At 38.3% G+C, this 25,687-nt stretch overlaps 1 protein-coding gene across 1 annotated transcript in view; it reads right to left on the reverse strand.

The window, feature by feature from the left end:
- The window catches only part of poldip3 (polymerase (DNA-directed), delta interacting protein 3), a 39,734-nt gene that overhangs the window by 11,675 nt on the left and 2,372 nt on the right, over positions 1-25,687 (reverse strand). Inside the window, exons 2-4 of the mRNA XM_039765668.1 lie at positions 19,753-19,934; positions 19,261-19,568; positions 220-306 (exon numbers count right to left, since the gene is read on the reverse strand). Coding sequence (XP_039621602.1) covers positions 220-306; positions 19,261-19,568; positions 19,753-19,934 — 577 coding nt within the window. The remainder of the gene's footprint in view (positions 1-219; positions 307-19,260; positions 19,569-19,752; positions 19,935-25,687) is intronic.

Genomic DNA, 25,687 nt, shown 5'->3' on the forward strand with positions numbered 1-25,687 from the left:
CAGCTTCAACTTGCTAAAAAAAGAGATTCAGAGAAATAAAATAAACCAATCTATATTACTTCTTGTATTAAAGTATATGAAGATGAATGCACTTCATTATCCATATAATCCACGTGTGATATTAAGGAGGTAGCCCATTATGTGAATATGTTCCTTTTCAGTTTTACAGTAAGTGAATATTATGAAAGACAAACAATTGAGTCGGGCAAATCAGCTCACCAGTTTTTGTGCAAAATTATTAGATGTGGTTATCTTCATCTGTTTATTTGGAATTATACCATCTGTGCCTTCATCTTGAGAGAGACCCTGGAGAGAAAAAGAAAGTATTTCAGAGAGATAAATCAGCATAAATCACACCTTCTTATGCTTTAATTTATATAAGAACCATTTCTTACCCACACTGCCCAATTCATAAAATGAAGGAATGTGATTTTCAGCCCACCAAGACTGGCACAGTATGCAGTTATAAAAGGTGACTGCAGTAGCCTGAAACAATACCTGGATCCAGCAGAGCTGTAACTGTTTTGAGGGTGGCATAAACATTCATCACTAATGATGAACTGACGTGCATCTACAGCACATCTCAGAGATCAAACAAATAAAGCAGCCCCTTCTGCACAATGCTGTCAAGACATAATAATGCTGGTGTATTCCGGAGTCACAAGCATCACCATGATATTCAAACGCATAATAAGCACACAATGGGCAAAATTACAATAGAAATGTTAAGGAAACATGTAGTAAAAAAAACACTGGGATGACACCACAACAAATGACAAGAGGGTCACCACTAACTTTAACATGCAGATTAGATTACTTTGCCTGAAGAAGGAGCCAGAGCCTCAAAAGCCTGCATATTGTAATCTGTTCGGTTAGCCAATAAAAGGTGTCATTTTGCTTGGCTTCTCATTGCATCCATAATGGTAAACACGGTACAACACCGTACTTAAACAGACATGCAAGCTTGTAAACAAAGCACAGCCATAGAATAGAAGGCAGACGCCTGTCTTTTTATCGTCTAGATGTGAATTGCTGTTGACACAACACATTGATTAAACTTTAAATTAATGTAAAACCCACTGAAGCAGTACAAGCCCAGCATTTAAGTTACTGTCCCTCAGATCAGTGACAAATAGGCGAATCAACATATTTTAATTTTTTATATTACAAAAGGAAAAATACAACATCTTTCAAATATGTTGACATCCCTGATACTTAATTTTACACTTAAAATTAGACTAAACCTTTATTCCACAAAGATTGCTCACAGAAATTGATTTTTACAAATCAAAACCAAAATTACATTACCAAGGACATCCTACATCCTGCATAAATGTGTCAATTGGTACAAAAATGGCTTTAAAAATAAATGCACATATGAAATATTTCCACTGGACAAACAAGTTCACTCATTGCGCCAGTTTACTTCACCAACTACTGAACTAGTTGTAGGCATATCCAATGAAGAAAGCAGGTACATATCGACCACCAATAAAAATTTGACTTTTAAAGTAAAATATCCAAGGCTCACAGCTGAAGAAATAGAGAACCGTTTGTGCAAAGTAGTGAGAACAGGGATTTGGATTCAGCTTTGACCCTGTGACTGCTTTTGGGATGTATTCATGTTATTTCTTCTCCAATTGGTTTATCTCCATGTGCTCTGGTTGTAGGGCTGGGCGATTAATCGAAAAGTAATCGAAATCGACATTCAGAACCTATAATCGATCAAATTTTTCCAGGTCGATTATTTCGATTACTTTCCCTTTAAAAACACTACCGCATGTGGAGTCACATTACGTTATTCCGCCGACATGTCGAGCATGGAGAGCTTAAACACTGACACAACTGAGCAACAAGAGCAGCGTGTACCAAAGAAAAACGCAGTCTCCGTCATTTGGACACATTTTGGCTTCAGTAAGGATGACATCGAACAAAATAAAGTCAGATGTAGACACTGTAGAAAAACAGTTGAGACGCCCAAAGGTAACACCACCAATTTGTTTCAACACGTGAAGCACAATCACGTTACTGAATATGAACAGTGCATGGCTCAAAAAAACAAAAAGAGACTGACAAGCGCCCAGCAACAAGTGCCTCCGCAAAGCAGATGTCGATAACACAAGCGTTCACAAATGCCACACAGTATGAGAAGAGTTCAAGAAGATGGAAAGAAACAACTGACGCTATTTGTCATTACATCGCAAAGGTTATGACTCCCTTGGCTACAGTGGAGCAAAGCGGGTTTAAACACCTCGTTAAAACTCTCGACAGAAGATACACTGTGCCATCGCAATCACATTTTTCTAAATCTGCGCTGCCAGACATGTACAAGACATGTTGTAAAAATGTAGCTGCTGAACTGAAAAATGTTCAACACTTTGCAGCCACATCTGATCTCTGGTCAAGTAGGACGATGGACCCATTCTTGAGCCTTACTTTGCACTACATTGACGACGACTGGAAGCTGCGCCAGAGATGCCTTGAGACGGCATATTTTCCAGCCGATCACACGGCAGATATGATATGAATGGGACCTCGCGGAAGAAAAACTTTCAGCCATTACGACAGACAACGGTGCTAATGTTGTCAAAGCTGCTGCGCTTAATGGATGGTTACGGCAGCAGTGTTTTGGACACTGACTACACCTTGCAATTGGTAAATACACGTCAGCTTAATTAAATATAATAGCATTGGGATGTTATCAAATTGGGCATATCTGGGGTTTACTATATTCTGGCTATGCTAAATTTGTTCATAAAGCACCTTTATAAATGTTACAATATGCTTGATATTACAGTGTTACAATGTTAAGTTCACATTACAATGTAACAGAACACTACATCATTAGAGTAAAAATCATTGTGTTGTAAAATGTGTTGTTAATCTGATATTATTTAAGAAATATAAGAGGTTCATTAATTTTGGTACTGTTAAAGCTTCAGGTATAAATAAAATATTGTCAATAATAATAAAAAAATTATTAATTTTATGTGTTTCAGAAAATGGATTGAAAGATCAATGTGTGACACGTGCAGTGAGGGTGTGCAAAAACATAGTCAGTGCTTTTTCCTATAGCTGGAAAAAAAAGAAGGCATTAATGAAGGTGCAACAAGAACTGAACCTGCCACAACACAAACTAAAAACAGCATGCGTTACCAGATGGGGATCGATGCAAATGATGATTGGAAGAGTCCTCGAACAAAGGAAAGCTATTACACAGGTCCTTTCTGAAGACAAAAAATCCAGGCACCTTGTTCCATCGTGGGTTGACCTGGATGTCTTAAGAGGCTGTCAGCAAGGCTCTTTCCCCCTTGATGGAGTTCACAGACGCCCTATCAGGGGAAGAGTATGTGACCATTTCATTTGTAAAGCCTGTACTGCACATCCTCAATTCACGAGTGCTTGCTGAGGAGGAAGATGATGTGGAGCTGACTAAAACTATCAAAGCCAGCATCCTCAGGTAACTTAAGGAGAAGTACTCAGATCCTATCATAGAAGAGCTACTGGACACAGCCAGTTTTGTTGATCCTAGATTTAAAGCTACCTACATTTCTGCTCACAATGTCCCCACCATTCAGGAGAAAGTGAAAACAGAGATGGAGAAGATGTCAGAAGCTGAAGTCTGCAGAGATAGTCAGATTACAGAGACTGCAGAACCAACAACTTCATCACCAGTAGCAAAAAAGCAAAAGAGGTCATTAGGAAACTTTTTTAAAGGGAGTGAGGCAACACCTTCAGCAAGTTCAGCTACACCCACTCTGTCACTTCAGCAATCACTAGAAGCAGATATGAGCAGCTATTTGGTGTCCTCCATGCTGGATAGTGAGGCAAATCCACTGGACTGGTGGAGGAAGCATCATGTACACTTTCCCACTCTAAGTAAGGTGGCAAAAAAATATTTCTGCATACCAGCTACTAGCTCCCCATCAGAGCGAGTTTTCAGATTGGGCGGAAACATTGTTACATGCCTCAGGTCCTGCCTGAAACCTGAAAAGGTTAACATGCTTGTGTTTCTTAGTAAGAACTTAAGAGTAAATTTATGTTCATATAGTGACATGACAAGATCGCTAAGATCACCTCATGCAACAGTGTTTAGAGAGTTCTATTTTCATTGCAACAATCTGTTGTTTACATTGATACATTGCACATTAAAATATTTGTTTACAGAAGATGCAAGAAATGCACTGTTTAAAATATTATTTACAGGATATATAAGAGTTATTTTATTTAGAAGAGATACTGCTTATTTTCTACTTTTAATAAGAAAAACATTGAAAATAATTTATTTTGTTTCCAAAAGTGCAAGTTATTTATTTTTACTTTTTTTTATAAGAACAAAGTGACTGTTCGTTTTAGGCAATGTGTACTTTAATTTCAGTTGTTCAACATTGATGTTCAATAAATAATCACAGATAGTAGATAGTAGTGTTTCCTTCAATCATTTTAAAATCAAGTAATGCACCCTTCATTCAAAAATCTCTCACTTGTAATATGTGAGCATATTTACTGTACAAAACTTGTCAGTGAACTATGAGGGCAAAAAAAATAAAAATAAATAAAATAATCGTTCATTAATCGTAATCGAGTTAAAATGTTCAATTAATCGAGATTTTGATTTTAGGCCAAATCGCCCAGCCCTATCTGGTTGTCTGCTACACCAGAGGGATATAAATGTTATGTAAATTCAGTAGGTGTTTGTTTGGAATTAACAACCGTTCTGGTCTAATATTATTAATACTGTTTACATATTGACATATTTGGATGATACCTTTGTCCAGAGCGACTTATAAGAGCAGTAATCATTATAATTATTTTCTTATACATTTTTCTTTCTATAACTGCAGCACATGCACATTAAATTAATTGCTGAGGATCACACAGTAAGTCACAGGCAAGGATCCAGCCAACACTGTGTTTTACACTCTAGTCCATTAGACTCTACAACCAACTGTGTATGGTTAGTTGCTGCCTTGCCCCCAAAATAGCTGGACTAGGACTCCATAACTTATAGGGTGTAGCCATAACAGAGGTTGGAGCAATCCCCTTTTACTCCAAAGGGAAACTGTGCTGGAATGGAAGGGTGGAATACTTGTCTGTATTGGAGTTGAATGAAGGTGCTGGTAGTACAAACCTTGCTGAGGAATAGCAAGTGCATAAGCAGAGACAGAGACCATAAATAAAGCCGCACATTCACCTTGCTAATTGACATGAGCTGACTGACCACCAGCTGACCCAGCAGATATAACAATGCTAGCAACCAAGGACACTGTGTGTAAAAACCTTCAAGATATAACTGCAGTGCTGTCCGCAACCACGTGGTACAACCAAGATGAAGAAAGACAGAAGATGCCAAAACAAAGAAAGAAAAGCACACTGAAGTTCCTTCCATGTGCCTGGAGAAAGCCAACCAGGAAAGGAACAATGCATCGCCTATACCAAATCCTAAGTACACCTGCTTTGATTCCAACACCGATCAATTGTAACTTAAGTTTACTCTATACCTTCTGTTTTCTTATAATTCCAATTATTTAATTTTAACAAACAAGGCTAAACATTTCTCACTCTGTGATAACATAATTTAACGTGAACTGTATGTCTCAGCCAGAAAAATTAAAGCTGGCTGTAAACAAACCTTGCCTGAAGAAGGGTCTTAGCTGCCTTGAAAGCTGGCATATTGCAATTTGTTCAGTTAGCCAATAAAAGGTGTTGTTTAGCCTTCACTTCTCATTGCTACACCTGTGTGTGCACAGCGGGTGCCCTCCGCTCTTGGCAGAGACAAACAGCTTGTGCATACGCTTTGAAATGGCAACATTCATGTGCCCGTTTCCAAAGTATGTTAACGGACAACATGAAACAATTACTCCAGCCCTTATCCTCTAACCCACCTCTACAAACCCGCTTTCCCACTGCCAGTCTGACATACTTCAGCATACATGAAATGTGCACACTTACACATAACTGTACAGACAAATCAGTGGGTTGCTGACATCACATAAGTGACTCTCTTTCTTCCACAGACAACTGCTTGGAGCTACAGTAGCCATACCTGTCCCTTTAGTATTATCTTGCTAGTAACAGGCCTGTTGAGAACATTTATTCAAACACTACTTGAGGACCACATCATCAGGTCTACTGGCCTTTGCTGCAGAAAGGAAGGGAAAATGTTTATGCAAACACACATTACGCAAACTATTCATATTCCATTTCTTTTTTTAAAAACTGTTACTATCTTCTGAGAGAGCCAAGGCAAAAACAGATGTAAAAGCAACTTTTAACTTTAAATATTGAGAATCCCTGAATACCATCTGCACATTGTTACCATACTGTTTCTTCCCAGTATTGGATACATTTACTGTTTGGCCACTAAAATAACTGCTGTAGCACATTCTTTACAGTTTTCTTTTTATTTCAACTTTTTCTACACAATGCGTTTCCAATTTTGTGTGTTTGGTCCACAAATATGGATAACTATTTCTTGTACAGTCTCTTCTATAAAATTTGCAATGTTCCTTACTCTCAAAATAAGGAAGCTGTTTACATTTACAAGCAAAAATAAATGAAATGAAAACCACACCTGAAAGTCATGGTTATAGTTAATGAATTTCTGCAATAAAAGAAAAAACAATTGTATTGCTCAAAAAAAAGAAAAGAAAAATGACAACATAATGCAACAGACCTGCACTCGTAAAAAGCTTTAAAGTTTCATTAACATGATATTTCTTGCCTTATCACGCCCATATATGTAGCCTGCCAGAAACCATCTCTACATTACAGTTTCAGCAAGTCATTCTGCCATAATCTGAGTTTGTCTGAAGAACTATTCAGTTTTTGACATTTTTGTGACACGTTCTATACTACTCTTATTATATAATGTTTATTAAACAGGAAGCAGTGCATTTATTTAAAGTAGTGCAATTACATTTCAGATTTTCCTCCAAGGACGCACAGAGTGCAGTCATCATTGCATAGTTTCACAGACACACTGCTTATACTGTGATGGTACTGTCTGCTAAGAGAAGCATTGGTTTTGCCTTTAAAATACAGACACTGCAAAATCACAAAAACACAAAGTAATCATTGTTCAAATACAAAAAAAATACATATATTGCTGCTGCTATATCCATTTCATATGCATAAGTCAGACTTCAGATAGGCATCTCCATTTGAGCCTTAAAATACACCATAGTGATAAATCACTTAAGAGATCTGTATATAGACAACATCTTTGCATCCTACAAACAATTACATTCCAAATGTAACTTTACAGTAACACATTCCTTTCACTACCTTCAAATTAGAAACTTTGTTAAACAGAACCTGCCCAATTTTCTTCACCTCCTACCCACCTCTATGCCGGAAAAAATATTGCTTAGTCTTGAGGACTCAGACAGCATTTGTGCAATATATAAAACCATTTTACAGTCCCTCCCTTTCAAAGATCCAAGAGGACAGTGGGAAAAGGATCTCTCACTCAATATTTCAGAAAAGGAGTGAAAGGCAGCAATGCAGAGAACTCACTCGAGCTCCATATGCTCAAAGCATAGAATTATTCAACTCAAAATTATATATCGAGCACATCTGTCTCGCTTGAAATTGTCCAAAATGTTTCCAGGGCATGATCCAACCTGCGAACGCTGCAATCAAGTTCCAGCCTCATTGGGCCACATGTTCTGGACCTGCACCAAATTAACATCATTCTGGACCAAAATCTTTAAATGCCTATTAGACAGCCTTGGTGTCAAAATCCCTCCTAATCCACTAACAGCTGTGTTTGGTGTTTTTCCAAATGGGCCTAAAGTGAAGAAGGACAAACTGTAATTGCCTTTACTACACTATTGGCACGTAGACTTATCTTGCTCAACTGGAAGAATCCTAACTTTCCTCTTTTAAATCAGTGAGTAACTGATGTTATATACTGTCTGAAACTGAAAAAAATCAAATTCGCACTTAGAGGATCTGTGCAGAACTTTTTCAAAACCTGGCAGGATCTAATCAATAAAATTTTAGAATAAGCTTTAAAAGCACTGAAGAAGCAGATTCTCTCCTTTTTTCATTTATCTTTATTCACTTATTAATTAATCTATTTACTTATTTTTACTAGCTTTAAGTTTTACTCTTCTGGTGATTTGTTTTTGATCCTATTTTTGCAAAAAAATTATTTATTTGTATGGAATGTTGCGTGATTTTAATAAAATCAATACAATCAAAAATACGCCACAGTATACTTATTTAACCATTTACTCCTTTATGTCCTGACCCAAATACAGAAATTCAAAATGCAAAAACTGACAACTAAAGCATTATTATATTCTGAAATGATGGCACTATCAATGTAGAAATACAACACTACTTCATACCTCTAAAGATTAATTGTTCGTAAAGCAGTATGTGTCAAATGATGCCACTTCATCTGCTGATAAGCAAAATTAATTCTATTACAGGACTGAACAATAAAACAAGTAATGGAGTCCTTGGGAAAAGGTAATCAGTTTTCAATCTGTCAATTCTATGATCTTCAACAATGCATGTCATACCAACTGCAAAACACATTTTTTGTTGGTCTTGCTATTTGTGTGATGTTTTTCCAAATGGACTAGTACAGATCTGCAAGAACAGCAATATTTTTCATCCTAGTTGTCCTTCAGACTTTTAAAAGTCTGTGTTAAATTTCAGCACAGAATAATGTGCATAAACCATAAACTTAGACTCTTTACACTAGAATTATTTCTTAGCTTGGATTATAGTAGTAGGATGATGTACCATGTCAGCCATTATGGATGCAATGAGAAGTCTTTAACTTCAAAACACAGCAAGAGTGAAAGGAATGGGAAGTTAAACTGATGCAAAAATGTAACATATTACAACATGGTTTAAATAAAGACAAGAGTTTTATGAACAGATATGATTGACTATTTCCATCTCTCTGACTGACCCAGAAGATTTGATTACAGATCCACATTGTAAAGAAAACTCATCAAGAACTTGAAAAGGCTTTGTTGGACAGTTATCTTATCAAAAGATCTTGACCATTAATTGTTCACTTCTACTGCTAAATGAATCTTAGACTGGAGAGGTCTGTTAATTTTTGACATTGAAGATGACCCGCTTAAAGGTTTTGTTTCTTTCCTAGTGTATATACTGTATAAACACAGAGAACTCCAGTTTCTGTACTACAACTTGTCTGAAGAAGGGACCTGAGCTACCTCAAAAGCTTGCATATTAATAATACTAATAATAATTCTTTGCATTTACATAGCGCTTTTCTCACTACTCAAAGCGCTCAGTAATTGCAGGTTAAGGGCCTTGCTCAGAGGGCCCAACAGATGCAGATACCAATTGTAATACAGTAATCCCTCGCTATATCGCGCTTCGACTTTCGCGGCTTCACTCTATCGCGGATTTTAAATGTAAGCATATCTAAATACATATCACGGATTTTTCGCTGGTTCACGGATTTCTGCGGACAATGGGTCTTTTAATTTATGGTACATGCTTCCTCAGTTTGTTTGCCTAGTTGATTTCATACAAGGGACGCTATTGGCGGATGGCTTAGAAGCTACCTAATCAGAGCATGTATTACATATTAACTAAAACTCCTCAATGATATAAGATATGCTTCCTGTGCGGTGCTTGATTGTTTGCTTTTCACTCTCTCTCAACCTCTGTGACATTCTCTGCGCCTGACGGAGGGGGTGTGAGCACAGAGGCTGTTTGCCTAGAGGATACGGACGCTTCTCTACAAAATGCCGCTTTATCGGGGTGCTTCGGCATACTTAAAAGCATGTATTGATTTTTTGATTGTTTGCTTTTACCTCACTCTCTCTCTCTGACATTCTCTGCTCCTGACGGCGTTCCTTTGAAGAGAAGATATGTTTGCATTCTTTTAATTGTGAGAAAGAACTGTCATCTCTGTCTTGCCATGGAGCACAGTTTAAACTTTTGACTAAAGGGTGTAATTTCATGTCTAGAGGGCTCTAATAATGTTAACAGTGTGGGAGAGTTTATAAGGGCTTAAAATATATAAAAATAACCATACAAACATATGGTTTCTACTTCGTGGATTTTCACCTATCGCGGGGGGTTCTGGAACACAACTCCCGCAATCGAGGAGGGATTACTGTATGTTTATATACTTTAAACATACTGTAAGACAGTAAAGAGAAATAATCTGTGTCCATCATGGCCAAGGAGAAATCCTAACAGACTAATAAAGCACAAACCTCGGGCACAATTGTATCCATAAACAACTCTTGTTTCTATGTACCCAACAAGTATAAGAAGTCTCAGCTTATTGTCTAGCAGTGTTATTAGTTATAATAAGATAACCAGAGAAAGATTGCTTAACTGCCATAACAGCTCTTAACAGATAGCTAGCACCTGTAGAACTGAATGATAAAATAAGCTGGAAAGCGAGGATGAACAAAAATGCTGCTAAATCTAACAACTTTCCAATGTATTTATTAAAAGCACCTTGAGCAACGCAAAGGTGCTATATGAATAAAGTGTATTATCTCTTATATATATTTCTCTTCTGGTTCGTCCTGCTTCCACTACAAAACTGGTCCTGCCCACACGCAGCCATCACAGCATTTCTCGATTCCTATTCGTCCACTTCCAAACCCTACCCCAAGCTGCCAGCGGTTCCTCTTCAAAACTGGTCCCGCCCCCACGCAGCCGACATGGCATTTCTTCGACAAGCTACTGAAGTACGCTTACAAAATAAAGCAAACTCTCCATTAGGCGAAAATTTACTTCTCCAGCTAGATTCCACGCTCAGAACCATCAACCCCTTCGCTAAATCATACAAACACAGGCATGAAATTGATTTGCATCTATCCCATAAGCAACTCCTGTAAACAAATTTCCATACTCAATATGAATTGTGATCCTATGGTTTACCCACTTTTATTCCCTTACGGAGACATTGGCTGGCACAAAAGATTTACAACATGTTCCCGATAAAAGAACCGCCAAACGAATTTTACACATACAAATTAGCAATGAGGAATACATTTAGTATTTTGCACTCCAGTGGAGAACTATTCCAACAGTACATTGTAGATGCGTATGTTAAAACAGAGTGCGCGCGTCTCAACTATCTCAGATTACATCAACAAGATCTGCACGTGGAACAATACAAAGGACTATCAGACGCGCTGCAAGAAAACTCTGAAAATAACAATGTATGTGTAGGCAAAATTATCATATTACCATCCACATGTCCAGGAAGTCCAAGATACATGCAACAATACTATCAGGATGCCATGGCCATAGTACGTAAATTTGGAAAGCCTAATTTATTTATCACTTTCACATGTAATCCTGCTTGTCCGGAAATTCTACATGCACTGTCGAATACCTTAAGACCAGAGCACAGACCTGATATTATACAGTGCATCCGGAAAGTATTCACAGCGCATCACTTTTTCCACATTTTGTTATATTACAGCCTTATTCCAAAATGGATTAAATTAATTTTTTCCTCAGAATTCTACACACAACACCCCATAATGACAACGTGAAAAAAGTTTACTTGAGGTTTTTGCAAATTTAGGTTTCTGCAAATTTATTAAAAATAAAAAAATTGAGAAAGCACATGTACATAAGTATTCACAGCCTTTGCCATGAAGCTCAAAATTGAGCTCAGGTGTATCCTGTTTCCACTGATCATCCTTGAGATATTTCTGTAGCTTAATTGGAGTCCACCTGTGGTAAATTCAGTTGATTGGACATGATTTGGAAAGGCACACACCTGTCTATATAAGGTCCCACAGTTGACAGTTCATGCCAGAGCACAAACCAAGCATGAAGTCAAAGGAATTGTCTGTAGACCTCCGAGACACGATTGCCTCAAGGCACAAATCTGGGGAAGGTTACAGAAAAATTTCTGCTGCTATGAAGGTCCTAATGAGCACAGTGGCCTCCATCATCCATAAGTAGAAGACGTTTGTAACCACCAGGACTCTTCCTACAGCTGGCCGGCCATCTAAACTGAGTGATCTGGGGAAAAGGGCCTTAATCAGGGAGGTGACCAAGAACCCAATGGTCACTCTTTCAGAGCGCCAGAGGTCCTCTGTGGAGAGAGGAGAACCTTCCAGAAGGACAAACATCTCTGCAGCAATCCACCAATCAGGCCTGTATGGTAGAGTGGCCAGACAGAAGCCACTCCTTAGTAAAAGGCACATGGCAGCCCGCCTGGAGTTTGCCAAAAGGCACCTGAAGGACTCTCAGACCATGAGAAACAAAATTCTCTGGTCTGATGAGACAAAGATTGAACTCTTTGGTGTGAATGCCAGGCATCACATTTGGAGGAAACCAGGCACCACTCATCACCATCATGCTGTTGGGATGTTTTTCAGCGGCAGGAACTGGGAAACTAGTCAGGATAATGGGAAAGATGACTGCAGCAATGTACAGAGACATCCTGGATAAAAACCTGCTCCACAGTGCTCTTGACCTCAGACTGGTGCGACGGTTCATCTTTCAGCAGGACAACGACCCTAAGCACACGGCCAAGATATCAAAGGAGTGGCTTCAGGACAACTCTGTGAATGTCCTTGAGTGGCCCAGCCAGAGCCCAGACTTGAATCCGATTGAACATCTCTGGAGAGATCTTAAAATGGCTGTGCACCGACGCTTCCAATCCAACCTGATGGACTTGAGAGGTGCTGCAAAGAGGAATGGGTGAAACTGGCCAAGGATAGGTGTGCCAAGCTTGTGGCATCATATTCAAAAAGACTTGAGGCTGTAATTGCTGCCAAAGGTGCATCGACAAAGTATTGAGCAAAGGCCATGAATACTTATGTACATTTGATTTCTCAGTTTTTTTAATAAATTTGCAAAAAACTCAAGTAAACTTTTTTCACGTTGTCATTATGGGATGTTGTGTGTAGAATTCTGAGGAAAAAAATTTATTTAATCCATTTTGAAATAAGGCAGTAACATAACAAAATGTAGAAAAAGTGATGCGCTGTGAATACTTTCCGGATGCACTGTAGTACGAGTCTTTTGGATTAAGCTGTGGGAATTACTTAGAGACATTTGTGACGGACAGCCGGGTCCCATGCCCGGCCAGGATGCCTCTGATGCATACGTCCCGGGGGAGCCATCATGGACTTTGCAATACCTCCCCCGGGGCGCTTGGGGGCAGTCTCCCTGGCAGTGGATTCCTCCTCAATCTCCCCCGTGACTCCATGGGACATGGAGTCCACCACAGCAGCCCGGTTGGGAGATGGGGTGGCCGCTAGGGGGTGCTGCGGAGATACAGCCACCACACTGGACGGTTTATCAGCCCCACCCGGAGGTGCAATTAAGATCAGCTGGTCAGGCACCTGGATCACTTCCGGGTGGGGCATAAAAGGGCCTGCCTCCCAGCAATCGAGGCCAGAATCGGGAGGAAGAGGACGAGGTTGCCTGGGAGGAGTGGTGGAGCAGGAAAGTTTGGTTTTTTGTGTGTTTGTGCTTTGGACTGTGTTTGGGCTGTGTGGCACGGGGAAGACGTGTCACACAGCTGAAGAAAAATAAAAAGCCTTTGAGTGTGAACACGTGCCTCTGCGTATTCTATGCCGGGTCGGGCGCTATAAAGCGTTTGTTTACACATTCTACAACAACTTCTTTTTGGGGTTGTTATTGATTATATTTACATAGTCGAATTTCAGAAGCGCACCCTTCCTCATGCCCACATGCTGTTTACTCTTCACAATAATTTTAACCACCAGTCTTCTGCCACGGTCAGTTGCACATGGCTTTTTCTAGGGTTAGATCTTTCGACTCATTATCTGTCGTCTCCACCAAAACACCTATTCACAACTGCGTCTTTCATGAAGTATTTATTTCTTCTTGATTTCTGAATTCCATTCTCACCGTTTTTCGTTCCTATTCTTACACCGCCGTATGCTACGGCGAGCGTTGGCTAGTCATTATTATTAAAGTAATAAAGTATTCTACAATATATATTTTGGGCTTATACTTAACAGTCTGGACAGGCAGTACAAGAAACGAAGATAAGGACAGAGACATACAAGGTCTGAGAGAAGTATTCGCCGACTTCAGCAGCAAAGGCCAACATGCCATTTTGAAAAGGTAAAAAGCTCTGAAATCCACAGAGGAAAGGATGCAGTCTTCTCATCCGGCACAATTACCTAATCTTGTAGAATACTGTAGAATCTCTTGGAGGAGATGGGTGGACAGATGGCCTAGGTCTCCCAAACTGTGTGCTGATTATCAGCAAATTATAAAGAATTACCAAGGCCAGAGGAGGTGGAACCAAAGAAGTGGAGATGTTATTCAGTAAAATCTGTCACTTCTTCCAAGGTTTACTGTTGCGGTGTGATTACGACTGACTATTGAGTGACTCTTGTGAGACGTGCTCCTTGCCTACAATAGTAAGATTGACTCAATGGGAATAATTTTTTCTGTGCCGATATTCATTATAGTGCATGCACATGTCTAATGTGTTTGCTTATACAAAACTCACTCTACATGAAAACATACATTGAATTATGATACCAGATACAACATGCACATCATGCACTGATTCTGATTGATATTAAGAGAGCTACCACTTTATAAAACCTCAATAACCTACATTTTACTTGTAAACTTGCTATAGCACCATGAGCCTGTACTCACTGAAAAACGCTATACAAAAATTATCTGACTTGACTTGATATTGTCAATTATTTTAATTAGAACATTAATGACTTGATTCACCTACAGCAATCATTGAAATTGTTCCATTTTACTACACACTGAAAGTAATTACTGTTAATATATTATTAATAACCTAGAGCCTGTACTCAGTGAAGAGCACGATACAAAAATAAACTGCATACTTTTAGGCAGATAAGCACACTCCACCCCAGCATTTAGACAGCGGAGGTTAGATATAGCTGGGTTGGAAGACCACTGTGAAGAATTTGTATAGATAAATCACTTATTTTGACCTAGGACTTGTCTTTGTATGGTGGTGTCCATGGTTTGTGGCATGGCAGTGCCCTGTACTGTTCACTAGATATACAGACACACACATATTTATATGTACCCCAAAATAACTACAGTATATACAAACACACCTAATATATAGTAAAACATCAAGGGCTGTGAGTGTGTTCCGTCCCAAACAGCAATCTCTTCATTCTGTGGCTATGCAGTCATGAGACAGCAGACTGGAGAGCAGAGGACTGAGCACACAGCCCTGAGGGTATTCAGAACTGAGCGTAATCACGGTGCAAGTGTTGCGGCCATTCCAAACTTTGACCCACTCAGTTCCACAATCATCTTCTGGGGAACAATTATGTTAAATGCTGAACTAAATTCTATGAACCTCATTCTGACATATGTATCTCTTGTTTAACAAGTATGTTAGAGAGGGGTAGGAAGCAGAAGATATAGTGTCCTCAGCGCTCTGGTGGTTCAAAATGAATGTTGCAAAGGATCCAGAGAACAAGGAAGACTGGGCTTTATGTGTGCCATGACTAGTCTTTCAAAGCATTTCATGATAGCAGAAGTACTATGGGGCGATAGTCAAATCATGCACGTCACTAATAGTTTCTTAGGTACAAGAGTGATAATAGTGAATTTGAAGCACACTGGGATGGTCGAATGGCTTAAAAATTTATTTATGATGTCTGTGAGGACATCAGCCAATTCGCTGGCCCATTTCCTCAACACATAACCGGGTATACTGTCTGGCCTCGTGGCCATGCATGGGTTAACTCTGGATAGAGGATGCTTCTCATCAGGCTTTGATGGTTCAGATAGATTTGATAATGAAAAAGGAGACAAGTTTATGGCTGGTTGTCATTTTTTCCAAGTCCAAAATGTGACAAATGCATTTTTTTTTAACTTCCACACATAAGTTACATTTTAAATACCTTTTAACTTTTATAAATTTGAGTATTGCATATGTATTAAAATTCCAGATTATTACATATGAATTATTAATTATAATCACATAATAGTGCATACAGAGTAACGCAGCTGAAAATATTTGCTGAAATCAACCCACTCTTTAGAAGAAACATTACTTGACTGTCACTACTTTTAATAAATGGCTATGCCACTTGATAAGAATGATGGTTGTCAGCAGTCCAGATGTAACATCTTTTTGAACATGGACACACAACAAAAAAGGAGCACCAAATGGAATGTCCTATCTGGATAGGTGTGACACTAACAGTAACAAGAGCAAAGGCATAATTGAAGACTGTAGCTTGGAACTCAATTAAAGGGAATGAACCTGAGGAATTTAAAAACACTCAGATTGCTTTCTTAAATAAGTCTACATAAAGGTTGTAACCATGACATGCTGTAAAAACAAAAACCTACACAAGCAAAAATGAAAGGTTATGTTGGTCAACAATCATTAACTTTGCCTCTGCAGACCAATGCTGTCTAATCATCTCAGTCAAGTGAAAAGGGGATGTGGATTACCTGTCTGCATAAAGTACTGTAAAGTATTTGATCTGAAGTTTAAAATGCTCATTGCAGCCAAAGTAAACATCCTTATTCCTTGAACAGATGGATACTGGAATAACACAAGAGACACACATTACATAAAACATTCAAAAGATAAACTAAATAGATGGCTGGAGCAAAAAGAGTCGCATTGTGTCTTTTATGGGCATATCTACATCTTGTACAATCTTTTTGCCTTCTTAATGAAAAGCCATTGTTGAAGTTTAAATTTAAACAGCCTTCTCAATATGAAATACAGGTAAGGTCACCAACAAAAAAAAATAACAACTAAACTGAAATTATAATTAGAATGAAAAAACGATTTGAAAGGATCATAGCAAAGTGGTTAGAACTGCTGCTTAACAGATCAGCATCCTGTGCGTGAATCACACACAACATTAATGTTTTTGTGGAGTTTGCCCCATGTCCACATGGGTTTTTGCTCCCACATTCCAAAAGACATACAAGTCAGGTGAACTGCCAAGTCTCAGATTCCCAATGTAAAGTATGAGCATGCCACAGGATCTGCTGGCTTCTTTGTCCACAGTTGTTTCTTTCCTAACTTCCAGTGCCGCCAGGACAGGCTACAGCCCTCTGCCAACTGGATTAAGCCAGATTGAGAATGTAAGTATTGCTATTTATTATTTTCTTTATTTGCTGGAAAACAAAGTTGAATTCAAAAAAATCCTCCATGACATTTCTTTTAAAATTACTAGGGGGGTTTGCACCTACTCGCTTCGCTGCACTAGCCACTTCGCTGCTCTGCCGCTCATGTATGGGGAAGTGGATGTACAATTTAAAAAGATTGTTATTTTCATGGGAATTGTTACATATGCATAATAGACCTATTTTACATTACAGCGAGTAATTAACCATAGTAAAAAATAGTAAAACGTAATAAATTGAAAGAAAATTATGGTTCATGTTGCGTTAAAGGTATTAGTTGCATTATACGTTTTAAATCTGTTTGGCTTTGAAATTAACACACAAATACTTTTTCAACTTACACTTTTACTGTGAAACTTCAGTAAAAATAATATTTGGAATTAAATTTTCGTCAATATCGCTTTGAATTTTGATTCCGTGTTTGGAGTTACATCGTGACAACGCAATATATAACTGACCGAGAGTGAATATTGTTTCTATCTCTCTAATAAATAAACCGACTTTTTCAAATGTTTGTCCCTGTGATTTCTTAATTGTCATAGCAAAAGCTATTCCAACAGAAAACTGTAAACATTTTAATAAGAATGGCTTATCAAGATCTCCTTTGGTGTCTAACGTTTTCCGCGGAAGATGTACTACATTACCTTTCTTGTCGCCTGTTAAAATTTTACATGTCAGAATTGTTCGACCAACTTTGAATACAACTAATCTTGTTCTATTGCGTAGTCTATCAGTCATACATAAATTACGCAATAACATTACGATACATCCTTCTTTCAACAGTAATTCGGCCGGTGGAAGACCGGATGGTGTTAACGGTTGTAGATATTCTACGGGATATTGCAAGTTGATGTTTTGATCTTCCGCACAATCACCAACAACTGTTTCAGCATAGTCTATTGATATAGCGTACATTTAACCAATCTGCCGTGTAACCATTCTGACAATTTTCACATTAATTTGTTTGACTTCATCATTTCTCTGTGCTAGGATTGCCCACATACTCATTTCTTCTGTTGTTAACCCTTCAGGATGAAATTCTTCATTAAGATTTGGACATAGTAAGTCTTCTTTTATTGGGAACTTAAAGTGAGGAAAATGTAAAAATTTATATGAGTTGAGAGCGCAGGAAATGTGTCTGACAAAAGCATTCACATGAATGAGTGGTGAGAGGACCGTAGGCATGGGCAGTTAACCATAAATGGTTATGGCTGAAAAAAATCTCTTGGCAATAGTCTTGTCTCACGGGAATTGAAAAAATCTCTTGGAAATAATCTCGTCTCAAGATTTTCTTTTATAATAGAGAGACAAAAATGTCTTAGAGTACTGGCATAGAATCTTCACAGTAAGACTAGGGATTGCTCACTTAGAGCATACAGAATATACATCGATACAACATGTAACTGTAGCTGCTCCTGGCCATATGACCCCATTCAGCTTTTACCCATACAAGCTGATTATACTCATTCTCCTTCCTCCATCCAACCATTTCTTCCACTCCTCGCTTCCAATCTCCCCCAGCATAAGCACAAACCATTCACGGAATCCCATCAAATTCTTCCTGACATTACCACAGTGATTTCCAAACAGCTAACAAAGTCATGCTGGAAAACATCATTGCTGAAGGGAAATATAATTGACATGGAGCAAAATAAAAATGAATGTCCCAATGTGTGTCAATAATGTATTAATTAGACAGTGCAATAAAAACAAAAAAAAAATGCACAACCATTCAATTAAATTCAACCCACCACCTTTAAAAGGTTTACTATGACTAGTGCAACCAGTGCAATATAAAGTGTGTTGCGCCTAATGCTCCCTGGACAAACTCTGTCATTTTGTGACCTAGCACTTGTATAAGCAAGTTTTGGTAAAGCAATCAGGAGAGTACAAAATTTACACTAGAGTAATCCTAACTAAGTTTGCAAGATTCATTTTATTACAAGCTTCACTGATCTGTGATGGTGTACATAGTTAACGGTTCTTTTGTTATGTATAAGTATGTTAAATAACATATGACTAATATAAATTCTCATGAACATTAAGAAACCATTATACTGTTCAGTTTCCATATGCTCCAAAACAAAGTTATTGTATCAGAAAATGAGAACTACTAGCACCATGTTTTTAATGTACCTGTATGGTCTTTGTGATTTTCATAGTAGAAGTAGCCGCGCTGTTTGCTGACCCCATGGTTGGTGTGGTTATTGGAATGCTTCTCTTCAGGCTCAACCTCTCTCGCGCGTCGAGTAACTTTTTGACTCCACCTAGTTGATCTGTGGAATTGCTCCCTGTAATTAGTCCATCTTGGTGTTGCATTTGGTTCTGGCTTTGCTGCTTTCTAGAGTTTATGGTTTCCCTGGCATCTTGCACTTTTCCTCGGATTCGAAAGCGGGCATCTTTCTGACCAATTTTTTCTCTGGCATCTTTTATTGGTATACCACCTAAAAAAGTTTTGAAAAAAAATATATGATTTAATAATACAGCACAGGAGAGAATTCAATATCATGAGCAGTATAATATGCAAAATGCAGTAACTAATTTTGATTGTTTTTTTTCAAATATCAATAAAGAATAAATATATGAAACACTGGAGAGTCATCAGATTAAGGAAGAAACCAAACATACCAGCGCTGACCATGCCACTACTCAGTCGAAGTCTTGCGTCTGTCACACCAATTTTCTGCCGGGCATCAAAAGTTCCACCACGTTGCATTAACAAGGATGCCCCTCCAATAGACTGTTTGATTGGAGGTCCAATTCGAGATCGGATACCTCCAGGACCACCACCACCTCCTCGCATAAGCATTCTGTGAATATAAATGTGAAAACGTATCACTAACACAGCATTCCTTCTCATCATTTCAGAATTTACCATAGAGATGCACTAGATGATGGCCATTTACTTAAACTTTTCAGACCGTACTTCATTTTGTATATTGCAATATCCCCTAGACTTCCAAATTTGATATGCTATATTATTAAGATGAAGACTAACAATAAAAAAATAATACTTATGACTCAAATTTAAAAAAAGGGCATGATAACTGTGTCTTCAGATTTAAAGCAATTAATACGGCACCACCATGAATCCTGCAATATAGATATATTTAAATTTTTACCACTACTGTCTAAACACTTTCAACAGTTTCAAATAGTCTTCAAGTTTTTTTCATAGATATGATACATGTTTTGGATTATGGAAGATCAACTGCTCAGGCTCAGCCTGGTACAATGGATGACAACCACCCAAACATGTAAGCACACACAGTACACTGTACAGATATACAAAGAAAATGTGCTGGCTTAATTTATTCTAAAAGCATATCCCATAACTTGACAAAATTAAAATGATGCTGTAGGAGTATAAGAGCACCGATATGCTATATATACCAACAGTTAGAACAACTGCTATATAATAATCTCAGAAAAAATTAAAAACCGAGTAAGCAAAGCAGTAATCAATTATGTGACATAATTCAATTTTAGAAATAAATACAACTGAATTCTGTCTAGTATCGTTTTGACAGAAATCCCAAGGGTAATAAAATTGGATTAAGCAATTTTGTATTTTCAATGACTGAAGCTCAAACATGAATTTTGCATTCTGGATATCTCTGAATCATTTCAAATGAAAACACAGCAAGAAATCATGTTGCAGACTTCATTTTTCACACATTTGATTGGACTCAAGACAATTTTAATGTCACAAACACTGGCATGAGGCATGGGCAACGAGGTAGCATGAAATTAAACTCAGAATTAACAAAACCAAACAAGTAATTAGTACCAAAAACATAGAATTGCTGGGTGACAGCTCCCTGCCTCAGCCCTTTCTAGATAGGAGTTTGGATGGCTCCCTGTGTTTTCAAAGATTGTTCCCTTGCGGTTCTTAACGCTCAGTCCTCAGGGTCCACTGTAGTCAGTCAGTCATTGTTACCTTTAAAGGATCACATTGTTTAATTAGCTGATCCATTTCTTCCTTTTATTTTGCACTTAGAAAACTGCAGTAGTGTCAGATTTTCACTTATTGGAAATTAATACATACTGTATTTGATTTTTATGTATCTTTAAATACTTATTTATTTTTAAATTATTTTTCTCTGTGGAGTTTACTTTCTTAACCTCCCTAGTATTAGACCTGAGAATTACTTAGGCTGTGAAAACAGTGCTAAAAGCGTTAATCCCGTGTACCACTCGGGCAACTGTATAGGCGCATCTCGCATAAACATTAGATCAGAGGATTACTCAGGCTGGAAAAACGGCAACAGCATTAGTCCTGTGCGTTGCACTGGCAACAGTGTAGGCATGTCTTATATAAGCGTCAAGTCTGAGAGTTACCCAGGCAGCAGAGTAGGCTTGTCTTACGTAAGTGTCAAGTCTTCTCCCAGCCTCATAGTTGCATTTCTTAACAAACTTTTTCAGCTGCCCAGGTGTTGCCCACTTTTGACAGCGATATGGGCAGTGATGACGAAGTGAATCAGTTTTCAGGGAGTGAAATTAAAACAAACAGTGATACTGAAAGTGATTCTATTAAATCTGAAAGTGATGCTTGGGTTTGTGTTTCTGTTAACGCTGCTTCAAATAATCCAGCACCACCTTGTTTTAATTTTGTGTGGCAGCCAGGAATAAAAGTGAACGTTGACAGCCAAGATCACCTTAATTACCTGAAGTTATTTCTTGATGATGTGATTGAAAGAATTGCTGTTGAGATAAACAGTTATGCTGAACAGTGTTGGGTAAATGTTCAAAGATATACCACACAAAAAAGATATTTTGACACTATATACAGTATTACCATCATTACTATTATTTGTCATTATTAACATTATTTGTAACATTAATACATTTTTACACTTCTGACTTTGTACTTTTAGTGTTTTGCTCATTTTACATTAGAATTTTTCAAGTCAAAATAATGATACGCTTTTTAAATGCTTTTTGAGAAAAAATGTAAAGCTAAGGAGGTAATAAACTGTCAATATTCAGATACAATGGTGAGCAGAGCAAACACCTGTGCAAATGACTATGAAAGGAGCAGCTATGTCAGCTTTACTGCATAAGCTGTTATAAGTAATTGTCTGAATAAACAGAACATTACAATACACTGCTCAAAAAAAAATTAAAGGAACACTTAATCATGACAGTATAATAAAAAGTCAATTAAGCCTTGGGAATATCGATCTGTCCAGTTAGGAAACTTAAGCAATTGTCAATCTACTTCACCTGCTTTGGTACAAAAAAAAGTGACAACTGGTACACTGGACAGGCAGCAGCAAGACAACTCCCAAAAGGAAATGGCTTTGCAAGTGGTGGTCACAGATAATTGTTCTCTCCTTATCCTTCCTAACTCATTCTTCTCTAGTTTTGCATTTTGCTCGTGTCCTCATCACTACTGGTAGCACGAGGCAGTACCTTCAGCCAATTCAGGTAGTCCAGGGGCCTCATGCATAACGCCGTGCGTAGAATTTGCACCATAACATGATGTAAGCACAAAAGCCGAAATGTGCTTATGCACAAAAAATTTCAGATGCAGGAATTTGTGCATTCGCCAACTTCCACGTTCTTCCGCTACATAAATCCCGGTCAGCGTGAAAAGTAACACTCGTCCACACGCCTGCTGTCTCACCCCAGTTCCTCCCAGAATTATGCGAATACCAAGTGGAGGCAAAGGAAAAACATACTATTTGTTGGTTTAAACAGTGGTATAAACAGCAAAAGGAAGTTGATCGAGTGACAGAATGTCGGAGAAACTCGAAAGCTCAAGTTCACAAAGTTGCACTGTGTCCGAAATAAAAAAAGAAGTCACATATCAAAGTCGCTGTGAAAAGGCGAGTCGTAGCCCACCGGCTGAGTGTCATATGAAAGCTTATTAGGGTACAGAGTTTATTTTGTCATTAAAGTAGAACATCATAAACTTCATCTTAAAATTGTTTATTAGTTTCTCAAATCCCATCGTAACTAAAGTAGCAAGTTAAATACTTTGTTTTGTATGTGATCTTCTATGTGCTCTGTGTGTGTGAATCACTACTTGCTTCTTAAACTGGCTTTCTCTTCCTCCGACAGGACACAGAATCCATTACATTCGTGATACTATAGCTCTCTGAATAATTAAAATACTGAGATGTATACGTGATATCATTTTCATGATGATAGGAGTTAAAGCATGTTATTAAACATGGGAACACGGTGGAGCAGTGATTGTTCATGTCTCAGATGCTTGCTGCGCCATGCACGACCTTCGATGAAATGCTTTAGTACTGAAGTACTGTCTCATTCAAACGTACTAACCTCCAATTCCTGTCCTTACTTTTCTTTCTCCAAATACCCAATCGTCACACAATCAGCTCTGTAATAGATGTTAAGCCATCTGTAAGCTTAGAACGCCGATTCAGGAACATTGAAATATCTTCGTAGTACGTGTTTAATTATTCTATCCATCTATCCTTCCAGTGTCACGCCAGTCCCAGTAAGAATACTGCGGGAGGCAGGAACAATTTGTGAAAGGAGTGCATGTTTAATTATTAACAATACAGATTATTTAAATGAAGTTAAAAGTTTTATCTGTATAACATAATAAACATTTTTTGCTGTATTTCATCTTAAAAATGATATCATAATCATATGTAAATATGCGCTTTATGAAGTGGCTCAGATTGTGCAATATTGTAACTGTAGTGCAAGTTTACAGTGAGGCAATTCTACTTATAAGTACGAACAGTTTTACAAGGAGCACTTGATTGAGTGCGTTTAGAATTCTTGGGATGAAACTGTTTCTGAACCACGAGGTCTGTACAGGAAAGGCTTTGAAACGTTTGCCGTGTGAAAGCAGTTTAATAGACACATAGCTGGGGCAACACGTGCTTGATGCTGTATACCGATAATTCTCTTTCTCAGCTTCTGTAGATCTTTGATTCCCCACTCAGATACAGTGATATAAATACTCCGAGTGGTGCAGTGAGAGTAATATGGAAAAAGATGATCCACTGTGGCAGCCCTTAACGGGAGCAGCTGAAAGAAGAAGGTGCAGTGAGAGTAACAACGCTAAAGCAGCTATTTTATTTAGAATAGTTTGGCTATTCCGTGGACCATTATATTGTTACTAGTTAATTACAATCAGATGCATTAAACTAATAAACAATATGCGGTTAATTTCAGTATATTTATAAAGCCGCATCAGAGATGTTGATCTAAAATAGAAAGGGTAACCACACAGGAACAGTAGCACTGCTTTGACGCAGGGTGCCGCCAGTCTGCAAAACCAAGTGCAGAACTTGCGTACGACAGGGTATGAGGTACCGTGGAAATGTGTGTGGCTTTATGCCTAGTTTAGGTTTTATACATCGTGATTTGAACGTGGAAACGTTTTTACGCAACATTTCTGTGCATACGCACCGTTTATACTTGAGGCCCCGGTCCTCCAGAATGCCACTTCCATTTGTGCCGCCGCCGCTAGAAGGTTTGCCGTCTCTCCCAGCACAGTCTGAACAACATGGAGGAAATACCGGGAGATGAGCCATTACATGAAGAGAGCTGGACAGGCCTGTAAAAGGGCATCAACCCAGCAGCAGGACTGATTATCTGCTTCTGTGTGCAAGGATAAGGAGAGAGCAATTGTCTGTGGCCACCACCCGCAAAACCACTCCCTTTTTTGGGGGTGTCCTGCTGCTGCCTCTCCAGTGCACCAGTTGTCACTTTCATTTGTACTAAAGCAGGTGAAGTTGATTGACAATCACTTGTGCTTCTTAACTGGCCAGATTGATATCCCTGAAGCTTAAATGACTTGGTGTTAGACTGTGATGATTAAATGTTCCATTCATTTTCTTTTTGAGCAGTGAATACATATTTAAAAGGAAAACAAATTATTTTTACTCATCTAACAGATATACATTCCTGTTATTCAGTAAAAATACAGTTTAACCAGTATGTGTCTTACAGATGATTGTAAAAAAATACAGAAACTGGGAAATAATTTCTTGCTAAATTAAGGCAGGAGTCCAATTAAGAAAATAAATGAGTTGGGACAAAAACCTGCAGGCACAGAGAGCTCCGAGGACTGAATGTTGAGAGCCACTGTTCTAAATTAACCATAAATCAGTGAATATACCATGCAAGAGAGTGGCATCCCATCCATGGGAACTTGCTTCATGCATGCACCAAATGCTGCTGAGATAAAACCTGGACAAAAAACAAAAAAAAAAAAAACAAAAAAGAAAAACCTAAACTGCTTTAAGAGGTTTCAGAAATGGAAAAATTGATTAAATTCACATCTGTAATTTGGTATGGGCAGCACGGTGGCACAGTGGTAACGCTGTTGCTGTACAACAATGCGGCTGTAGTTCATATTCCAGATCCTCCCTGGCATAATCATACTGAACAATGTTAAGCAATAGTATTCTTGAATGTTTTAATTCAACTTAAGACTCACACTCAGCTGTCAGAGATGGTGTTATTAGTATATAAACATGACACAAAATTTTTAGACTGCATCTTCTTATATGGACCCTGCACGCAGTGAGTTGGCAAGAATCACAGATTGGTTTTGCGCTACCCTGTACTGGCA

The sequence above is a fragment of the Polypterus senegalus genome, chromosome 10 (genome assembly GCF_016835505.1).
Source record: "Polypterus senegalus isolate Bchr_013 chromosome 10, ASM1683550v1, whole genome shotgun sequence".
NCBI classification, from domain to species: Eukaryota; Metazoa; Chordata; class Cladistia; order Polypteriformes; family Polypteridae; genus Polypterus; species Polypterus senegalus.